Genomic DNA, 10,603 nt, shown 5'->3' on the forward strand with positions numbered 1-10,603 from the left:
CAGCTGTGTGTCTTCTGGGGTGAGGCATCTGTTCAGCTCTCGAACCCCATTTTTAACATCTGTTTCCCTTTCAAATGGAGTTCCGGGAGTTGACTATTTGGTGCAACTGTCCTTTATGAGATGCATCTTTCGAGAACATTTTCTCTGGTCTGTGTTTTGTCTTTTCATTCTCTGCCTCAGCTCTGTCTTTAGAGTCTTTGCGTTTGTCCCCAGATTGTTCATATATGGCAGTTGGCTTTTTGGCCCAAGTGGTGGCAGCTGCTGCTCCCTGAACTCGCTGCAGGCCTTTCTAGGGCAGCCGTCACTGCTGTTCTCCTGTGTAGCCCTGTCCTCCTCCACTGGCCCTCTTGCTCTTCACTCTCAGTCCCTCCCCTCTGACTGGCAAGAGTGCCCAGTTGTGAAAGTCTGAGTTCTAGTCCTGGATGTGGTCTAACGTCCTAAGGATGCTCCTTGGGCCACGTGTAAACCGACGCCTGCAGATAGATGGCGGGGGGGGGGGGGAGAGCAGGGAGAGCTCCGTGACAGTGGACCACCATTGGATTCTCCCTCTTCATCTTAACCTCTAGTAGATTATCTACAGGCCAAGGAGGGGGATGTTTTTATCTTTTGAGACTTGAGATAAAGTCAAACATGCAAAGAAACTATTGCTGGGGTGAGAATTTATTTTGTGAATGTGACACAAACCATATGATTTTAGGTGAGAACAGGAAAATGTATGTAGGCCATTACATTAATTTCTCTACTGGAACAAGGACAGAGAATTAGTTTATCTCCAAAGCCACAGATGAAGATGCTCTGCTACTTGGTGGTGGTGTCTGATATGAAGGGTTTCTGGGGCCTGGTGTCAGCTCTGCTGGGCCCTGGTTTGTAGAGAAGGTGAGAACATAGACACATTGCTTGTGTCCTGGGAGCTTACAAGACTCAGACCTTTATGTCAAGGAATTTTTAGATCAAAACAATGCCCGTGGTGGTTTTAATGAATAACATTTTTGTCCTGGGCAGTACTTAGCATAGAGACACTGTTCATAGAAAAGAGAAACAATTACTTAGCTCTGAATGACTAAGAGGATGAACTCTTATCTAGGAACAAGGCACAGCTTATAAGGCGGCGGCACGTTGATGAGCCCAGTAACAACAGGCTTGATATCAAGGTCCCTTAGCTCCACCAGAGGCTTCAGGGAAAACTTCTGTAGAATAGCGGTGAAGAACAGGAACAGCTCCATCCGGGCTAAACTCTCGCCAGCGCAGGACCGCTTCCCTGCAAGGAGAAAACATTATTAGCCCTCTTCATGTTCAAATGAGGCCTGAAAGCCTCTGATGGAAAATGCCAATCAGAACTCTCTGGAAGACAGTAAATTAGCGCTTATCAAAGCACTCTAGTCGCTACGGAGACGGCTTGGCGGTTAAGATCACCGGTCGCTCTTGTAGAGGGCCAGGTTCCCAGCGCCAACATGGCGACTCACAAACAGTTCTAACTTCAGTTACAGGGATGTGATGTTCTCTTCTGGCCTCCCCAGGCCCCTGCACATGCATACATACACATACACTTTTTTTTTTCTTTTTCTTTTTAGTTACAATTTGTTAACTCTGTGTCCCAGCTGTATCCCGATCCCTCACTCCCTCCCCTCCCCAACTCCCTCCCTGGTCTCCTCCCTGCCCCTTTCCAAGTCCACTGATAGGGGAGGACCTCCTCCCCTTTCATTTGACCCTGTTTTATCAGGTATCTTCAAGGGTGGGACATACACTTTTTTAAATAAAAAAAATTAAAAACACTAAAGAAATATTCATCTTCAATGCAGTAACACTTCTAAGGGGTTATCTGTAGGAGTTAGCAAGGCTTTGAGGCCAGTACTTATATCATCATTTATGATAAGACTGAATGACACCTAGACCTGGCTCTATAGAGATCGGTTAAGCAAATCCTTATGAACCTACTATACAATGCAACTGGAAAGCATTTTTGTGGAAGATTATTTAATATCTTTTATCACAGCATATATATGAAAGTAGATTATTATAGACTATACAGAATAATCCAAATTTATTTAAAAAAAATCTACCCTACACATTCCTTACACCATGGCACTATTTGAAGTATCTGGATAAGATAGTAAGTGGTCATCTCTGTAATGGGAGATTGTAGGTTGTTTTTATTTCCTTCCCTTGTTCTTGTTTATAGAGTTTTTATGTTGGACATTTATTATCCTTGTAATTAGAAACAAATTACTGAATTGTTTATTTCTTGATTTATTTTTGCAGGCCTACAGATCAAACTTCTGCCTTTACATACTGTAGGCAACCAGCTTACCCACTACACTCTCAAGCTCCTTAAACTGCCAATCAAATAAACACAAGACTAACAGTGAGAAAGAAGACAGGCTGGCAATGTCAAGCCATTTTTGTGGCCTCACAGTAAATACAACTGGAAGCCAAATTTTGGAGAAGAAGAAAGAAGATGGAGGTTCTTTGATGGACTCTGGCTCCGAGAGCCAGAAGATTAATGGTTAAAAATGAAGACACTTATATCTGTGTTTTGGAAAAGTTAATATCACAAAGGAAAATCAACAGACAAAATTTGCAACCATGGCCTGCTTTATTGCAACAAGTGACATCTGAACTTGATTAATGTTTGTTTTCTTTAAAAAGCAAAATAGTTCTGGGGTGACTTAGCTGGCGCAGCTGGTGTGTAGACTTGAATGTCCCTATCTAAACTTGGGAAGTTACGACAGTTTGATTCTTCACACCAGCGGGTCAGTTACTCATGACATAATTCAGAGAAGCTCAGAGTTGCCCGAAACGTGTGTATTTACCAAGGGAGAAAGGAACAAAGTAGTCTGTCTTCTTGAAGCAGCCATTCTTATCCAGGAAGTGTCCTGGGTCAAACTTCTCTGGGTTGGGAAACTCCTTGTGATCCAACAAGATGGAAGATAGTAGCGGGAATATAGCGGTGCCCTGGAACCAAGAGATGGAGAGCACAGGGGTGCTTAGCTATGCATTAGCTCACAAGTGAGGAAACCATGGAGCAACGGAAAAAGGGGGAGGTACATGCTTCCCCGGTGACTGTCTCAGGTTATAGCTGCTACACCCTCTTGTCTGCCCACATGCCAGACATGTGGCAAGAGGGATGATCAGGTGCAAGCATCAGTTGCTGAAGATCTGAGGCTGCACTGTCCACACAGGCGCTTCACTGGAGAACTCACCCGTCCACACATAAGCTTTTCTGGAGCCTCTGCCTAAGCCGAAAGACTGACTTTGCTGTGTTTGTTTTTCTTTCTGGATTCAGAGCCTTGGATCTATACAACCAAACCGCCATTTCCTTCATTTCTCAAATGGGGTCATAAAAACAGGCCTTGTAGGATTGTTGTGACTCTTAGATTCCAGCTTCTTAAACTGTGGGTCTCAATCCCACAGAGTCTAAGAGTGTGTGTGTCCTGGTTAGTTTTTTTGTCAGCTTGACACAAACTAGTGTCATCTGAGAAGAACTTCAAGCGGAGAAAATGCTCTCGTCAGATTGCCCTGTAGTCAAGCCTATGGGCATTTTCTTGATTAGTGATTGATGTGGGAGAACCCAGCTCACTGTGGTCACCCAGTCCTGGGCAGGTGCTCCTGGGCAAGGCAGGAGGAACAAGCCAATTAGCAGTGTTCTTCCATGCTTCAATTCCTGCCTTAGCGTCCCTCAATGGACCTGGGATATATAAGCTAAGTCTAAATAAAGCCTTCCCTATTCAAATTGCTTTTGGTCACAGTGTTCTATCGCAGCAATATAAAGCAAACTCCAAGGGTGGGAACTGGACATGAGCTAGCATCGGTAAAAGAATACACAAGGACCAAAAACGTAATGGGAGTCAAATGTGTAAAGAATCTGAGGCATCTCTGGCAGTGCTTATGTCATGTCCGTGACTGCACTGCGCTGTTGTTCTGAACACAGCACTCCACTGAGTACGCTGCCACACCACACACCACCAAAGAAAAGGGGCTGGAACACCTCAGCTGTATGCTACGGACTGTTATGTTCTTCCTATACACGCATGGTTTTCTGCTCTTATAGGAGCAATGGTTTAGTTATGGAAAACAAAGGCTTTTCAGGGTTTTTTTTTTTTCCCTTCTGTCTTCCTCCAGCCTGCAAGTCTAAAATTTAATGCATCTTTTTAAATTGTATTGTATCAGAAAGGATGTTTGGTTTTAAAACTTGCTACTTGAGTCACTGACTTGAGTGCCATTAAGACCTTGTTGAAGCAGTTTAGGTCTGGGATTAGGGCAGGATTTTCAGTGACTTCCGGAATGGCACTAAGCGTCCTGCTGCTTTTCTGTGCTGTAGGTTCATGCAAAGTGGCACTCTCGGCATCGACAGTCACAAAACCAAAGTATCAGTTAACTCTGACAACCACCAGAGACGTTCTCCTACTTACAGGAGCAAGCAGTCCACTCAGTTCATTCTTCATATAAAAAATGCATGGCTGCAGTCCCAGCACTCAGGGAGGCAGAGGCAGGAGGATCTCTGTGAGTTTGAGGACAGCCTGGTCTACAAAGCGAGTCCAGGGCAGCCAAGGCTACCCAGAGAAACCCTGTCTTGAAAAACCAAACCAAACCAAACCAAACCAAACCAAACCAAACCAAACCAAACCAAACCAAACCAAACCAAACCAAACAGCACCTAAAAGCACAGCCATCTCATTAGTATGCAAGTTTTGTTGTCTTTAGTACATTGTAAAATTATACATATAGCAAAAATGGTTTTAAATAAATTTATGATTTATCACCAGGAAAAGTTTAATGTGTATACGTGTTTTGTACGCCGACATACAGAGGACAAAGTTTCCCTGGTAGAAAGGGGGTGTGGATGGGGAGTGTTCAGGAAGCTCCAGTTTAGCTGACAAAATGTTACCGGTGACCACGGTTTACACCAGAAGCCTTGAGTCTGCCGACACTGCTGAGCTGTTTATAAACCTCATTTAACTCTCATGCCAACCGAGTACCGCGGATGCTTTTTGGCTCACATCATATAAACAAGGAAGCTGACGTTCAGACAGGAGAAATGCTTGCTCATAGTAGGCAGCACAGCGGCTCTGAACTAAGCTCTGTGTGGTCACGGAGTGCTCAGCTTAGTTGGCTCTTTCTGCGGTTCACTTTGTGTTTCTTTAAACTTTTGGGCAAGGATTGGAAATGATAATGCAATACCAAAGCACACAAAAGACTGTAAAAATGTTTCTCTCCTGTTCTCTTAGATTATTTTCGACATTTATCTGTTTGTTTTTAGCCTCATGCCATGGTGTGTATGTGGGGGCCAGAGGGCAGCTCTCTCCTTCTACCCTGTGGGCTCCAGGATTGGCCTTAGGCCATCACTTGGCAGCAAGCTCCTTTACCTGCTGAGCCATCCCATGGGCTCCTCCCTCCTTTCCCTGAGCTGACTTGTCATCGGCTTCTGTCTTGATGTGATCACTGTTACCAGATTATACCTGTCCTCCGGAAGATACCTTCTAAAGTGACAGAAGGCATACACAGCCCCCACTGTTTCCACACAGGTCTTGTGGTGTTCTGTAGCTTGCACAATGTTACACTTTATAGAAATAGCAGAATTTTTTAATTTCCATGTTTAATGAGCATCTTTTTAAATGGAAATTCTCTAACCTTCAAATACAAAAATACATTATTTTAGTTTGTACTTTGAGCTGGAGTTTCAAACTCATTATGTAACTGAGGCTGGCCTCGAACTCTTGATCGTCCTGCTTCCATCTGCCAAATACTGGGGATGTAAGTGTGGGCCTCAACATCTGGCTTTAAAATATATATATATACATATACATATATATATAATTTTGAGAAAAATCTACACAACAGATACGTTTTTAGCAGTGGGGGTGCTTTTCGGGTGCTTTGAATTTCTGTCACTGTTGTCAGACAGCCTTCTTCAGCGGTTACCCTAGTTACTGCTATCAGCAGTAATACTATTCCTCAAGCAGGGCTCTGCCAGGCCATTCTGGACCACATAGTGAGTTCTAGGGCAGTCACAGTGAAAGCCTATCTCAAAAAAAAAAAAAAAAAAAAAAAAAAAAAATTCTTAAATATCTTGTCAATATAGAATAAGTTAAAACATGAACCCTTATAATTTTTATTTTTAGTCTATTCCATTCTGTGAGTATATTTTTATATATTTCATTAACCATTCATAATCATATATAAAATGTTTAATAAATTAGAAGAACTGTAGATTTGTGTTGTATCTTTTTTTTGTTTTGAGACAGGTTTTCTCTGTAGTCCCTGGCCATCCTAGAACTTCCTTTGTAGATCACGCTGGACTCAAACTCAGAGATCCCTCTGCCTCTGCCTCCTGAATGTTGGGATTAAAGGCCTGCATCATCACCACCCAGTTCCTGTCATTTATTGTTTTAAAATTCCATGTCAAAATTGGAATCTGTTAGTTTGGTCCCAGAAAAAATATGGTTATTTTTATATATGTAATATAAATACATTTATGTATGTAATATAAACAGGTAATTTTATTTGGAGATAACTGGTTTTCCTAGCCTAATATAGAATGTCTTTTAATTTATAAAAAATTGTATAATTTAGCATTCTAAACTTAAACAATTCTTTCATAACTGAAAATACCTTTAAATCTTTAAAATCTTGCAAACTTCCTGCTTACCCCTGAGTACTTTTTCTTAGCTGGTTTGGTGATATACACCTGTAATCTCAGCACGGCAGGGATGAAGGTTGAAGGACTGAAAGATGGAGACCAATTTAGGTGGTAGAGGAAAAACTTGTTCTATTAAAAAGGAAGGAGGGGCCCAGCGAGCCTCCTGCCTCTGCCACCACAGTGCTGGGTCACAGGTGCTTGCCACGCCTGGCTTTTCACATGGATGCCGGGATGTGCACTCAGGTCCATGTGCACGCATCAAGTGCTCTCACTTGACTGAGCCCCTCTGTTTTTCTTACGACGGGTACCCTGGTTTCAGACCAGTGGGGTGTTTCTGCTTATTGTCCCATGTCAGCTGTGTAGACTCCCATTTTAGCAGGCTTTTGCGCTCATTTTTGTAAGACAGGAAGGGTGGTTGGAGTTTGGCAGTGTTTTGGTCACATTTGGTATCTGTTCTCCACCTTGTGTGCTATGGAGCCATTTAAATGTAAATTCAGAAGTCTTGCTGCATCCCCGGCTTGCACAGACTGACTGTTGGGGCGGCAATGATCTAACTACTTTAGGAACGGAAAATTGGGCTTAAAGGCAATGATGTGGCTCAGCATTAGAACTGCTACACCGTCACAGTGTCACCCCTTCTAAAACCCACCCTGAAGGAATCAGGTGAGCTTCTTAGCATCAAAGCCACTGCCCATTTAGTACAAGTCCTCTGAGAGTACGAAAAGCCTGGGGAGGCTTCCGGACAGCTGCCCCGCATTCTGCGAGGTCGGAGACAAGGCCCCAGAGGTGGCAGTGTAATTGACCTTCCTCTTCTCCAGCCACAGGACTGAGAGAGAGAGCCACTGCCCAACATCAGCAGGTACCATGGTGCCCCTCCCTTCCCCGTCATCTTTTCCAAACACATCTAACCTTGGGGATGACATAATGTCTGAATTTTGTGTCCCGGACCACAGCATGGGGCAGGCTAGAAGGAAGGAGAGTGATGTATCTTTGGATCTCGTGCACCACAGCGTCGGTGTAGGGCAGCTTCACCTTGTCCGTCATACTGGGGGGTTGGTGGCGTCCAATGACACGGTCAAGTTCCTCGTGAACTCTGTCTGTGGAGACATCGTGAGGGTTACTCAGGCCTATGTTACCAAGATACTTGGAATTTCCTTCAGTAGGATATCTACTGGTGTGTTACCCACCCCCTGTCAGCAATCCCTCACCCATCCCCTGTAAAGGGCCCTAATTTAGCTCATTGGCGCGCGGCGCACACACACAAACAAAACAAAACAAAAAACCAAAACCAAAACTTGAAAATAGAGGAACTAGGCAACTATCTGGGAAAAGGAAAGGGGTCAGCAAGGAGCGGGAAGTGGGGGAAATGAATAGTAACTAAACACATTATATACATATGCATGTAAAAGTCATAATGAAATCCATCATTGTATGTAATTAGCATATGCTAATGGAAAGAAATATAAAAGTTACATCAGAGCTAAGACTCCCCCTTGGGGAGTTTGGTGCGTTTTGAAGGTGGGAGAATAGAAGCTTGCAAGATGAAAGAGCTCATGTGAGGTCACAAAGCTTGGTGTGGGCAGGTCCAGGTGTAATTTCAGCATGGAGCCCATCACATCTTTTGCTCACTCATGGCTCACCTTTTGTCTCTTTTTCTAACAGATGAGGTTTGAAATTCATAAGTCCTATTTTGAACATATATGAAAATCTTCTCTTAAATGAAATGCTTCTCTTCCATGGGACATAATCTGTTCCCCAAAAGCAAAGCCCCTCCCACGAATCATGGTGCCCTCTCCCCGTTTTCTAACACCACCACCTCAGCCAGGGTACCTTGCACCTCTGGGTACTTCATGATGAGCAGGAGCCCGAATCTCAGGGTGGTGCTGGTTGTCTCGGTGCCGGCTGTAAACAAGTTAGACCCACAGACTGCCAAGTTCTCCAGATCAAATTCAGACTTCTGGTTGTGCTTCTCCTGTTGGGGGGGGGGTAGAGAGATGGGCTCATGAGCTCAAGAGGGGGCTTCGTAAAATCCCAGCACACGGGTCCACTCTGGTCACTCTTGTCTTTTTTCGTTTGTCGAGCGAGACAGGGTTTCTCTGTATGGCCCTGGCTGTCCTGGTTTCGCTCTGTAGACCAGGCTGGCCTGGACCTCATACTGATCCTCCTGCCTCTGCCTCCTGAGTGCTGGGATCACAGGCATGAGCCACAGTGCCCGGCCAAGATTCCACTCTTAACAAGATCCCTTTTGTTTGCTGTACTTCTGTGAATAGAGCAATAAGTCACGGGGCTGGATCTAGTGGTCTCAGGTTGGCCCAGATACTGATGACACGTCCTCCTGACGTGTTACTTGATCTCTCCCCTTTGTCTCATAATGCTTTAGCAGAGACTGGGAAGTTAATGGGCAGGAAGTGCCCACAACAATGGCTCACATACACAAACGTTTGGTGACTGATAAGTTCTTGTGCCATATTTAAGGAAAGAGGCTAGTTGATAAGCTCTGTTTGAGCCCAGAGCAGGAAGGTCACTGGTGCACCGCCGGCCACTTCCGGTTTTCTGACATGCTCTTCTCTAACACTCACTATTGCTAGTGGCACTTGTTTGCTCTGTAGAGCAGGCTGGCCTCGGACTCAGAGAGATTTATCCGCCTTTGCCTCCTGAGTGCCGAGATTAAAGGCGTGCACCTCACCCTGATAGTTTTATTTTTCCTACAGAAGCACGTGGTCCTCCTAACATGAATTGGGATGAACAGGCTGCTGCAAAGGATGCCCTTGGTAACTGGAATAAGTGCAAATGCATCAACTCACTCAGGGAAATCAGTGAGCAGTGGAAGGGACATCATGTTCTTTTCTCAGACATCTTTTCGGAACCTGGCTCTATAGGTCAGCCCTCCCAGAGGGGAGAGCTGATCATTGTGGAAATAGAGCTGCCTGGCATTTTCCTCTCATCTGTACGGCTGGGGGAAGCTTAACATGGACAGTGCTAATTTTCAGAGCTTGGAAACTGGCTTTAGGATCTGGAGCTCTGGATGTGACTTACAGAGCCACACTGTTTTTTTCCAGTCGCACTGTGTTTCATGTTCAGTGGCATTCCAAGGACAAATTCTATGCAACAACTGTTATCAAGTATGCATGACATCACTTACGGTTCATTTATTTATTTGTTTCAAATCCTTTATCCAGCAATCCATACAGTACCAGAATTACAAGAGTTACCTTCATGTACGGCTTCTTGCATCTTCGTGAGGCTGAAATATATAAGGGAACCTCCCCCCTCCCTAGTTCTGTACCTCCTCAACCTTGCTAAGGAAACAGTCAACGTAGTCCCGAGGGTTAGCAAGGTCCAGGGACTCTTGATGCTCCTTCACTTTTTCTAGAATGAAATTTTTAACATCATCAAGTCTTTTTGAGAATTCTTTGTGCTTGCCAGGGATATACTTCATGAATTTTGGCCATAGATTGTACATCTAAAAATGAAAGCAAGCAAACACAAAAAACTGTCAGAAATTCATATGTGAGGAGTGGTGTGGCTAGCAAACAGAAGGGGAGAGAGGACAAGCAGCATGCAAAGAGAAGTGTCCCTCTCATCTAGGGCTTGGCCTACCTCTGCTCAACCTCAGAGTCAGGAACTGAAAGGTACTGAGTGGCTTTCAGTAGAAATGACTGGGAATCTCCTTGACATCCTTCCTTCCTTCCTTCCTTCCTTCCTTCCTTCCTTCCTTCCTTCCCTCCTACCCTCCCTCCCTCCCTCCTTCCTTCCTTCCTTTTTTCCTTCCTTCCTTCCTTCCTTCCTTCCTTCCTTCCTTCCTTCCTTCCTTCTTTTCCTTCCTTCCTTCCTTCTTTTCCTTCCTTCCTTTCCTTTCTTCCTTTCTTTCCTCTCTCTTTTCCTTTCTTCCTTTGCTTCCCTCCTTTCTTTCCTTTTCTTTCTTTCTTTTTTTTCTTTTTCTCTTCCTTCCTTTGCTTCCCTCCT

General features: G+C 44.3%; 1 protein-coding gene across 1 annotated transcript in view; it reads right to left on the bottom strand.

Moving 5' to 3' along the window:
* Positions 1-642: 642 nt before the first annotated feature.
* The window catches only part of LOC129665075 (cytochrome P450 2C44), a 22,753-nt gene continuing 12,792 nt past the window's right edge, over positions 643-10,603 (bottom strand). The window contains exons 5-9 of the mRNA XM_055591574.1: positions 9,924-10,100; positions 8,468-8,609; positions 7,547-7,734; positions 2,811-2,952; positions 643-1,258 (exon numbers count right to left, since the gene is read on the bottom strand). Coding sequence (XP_055447549.1) covers positions 1,077-1,258; positions 2,811-2,952; positions 7,547-7,734; positions 8,468-8,609; positions 9,924-10,100 — 831 coding nt within the window. The 3' untranslated portion in view covers positions 643-1,076. The remainder of the gene's footprint in view (positions 1,259-2,810; positions 2,953-7,546; positions 7,735-8,467; positions 8,610-9,923; positions 10,101-10,603) is intronic.

The sequence above is a fragment of the Psammomys obesus genome, unplaced genomic scaffold, assembly GCF_907164565.1.
Source record: "Psammomys obesus unplaced genomic scaffold, mPsaObe1.curated_primary_1811, whole genome shotgun sequence".
Lineage (NCBI taxonomy): Eukaryota > Metazoa > Chordata > Mammalia > Rodentia > Muridae > Psammomys > Psammomys obesus.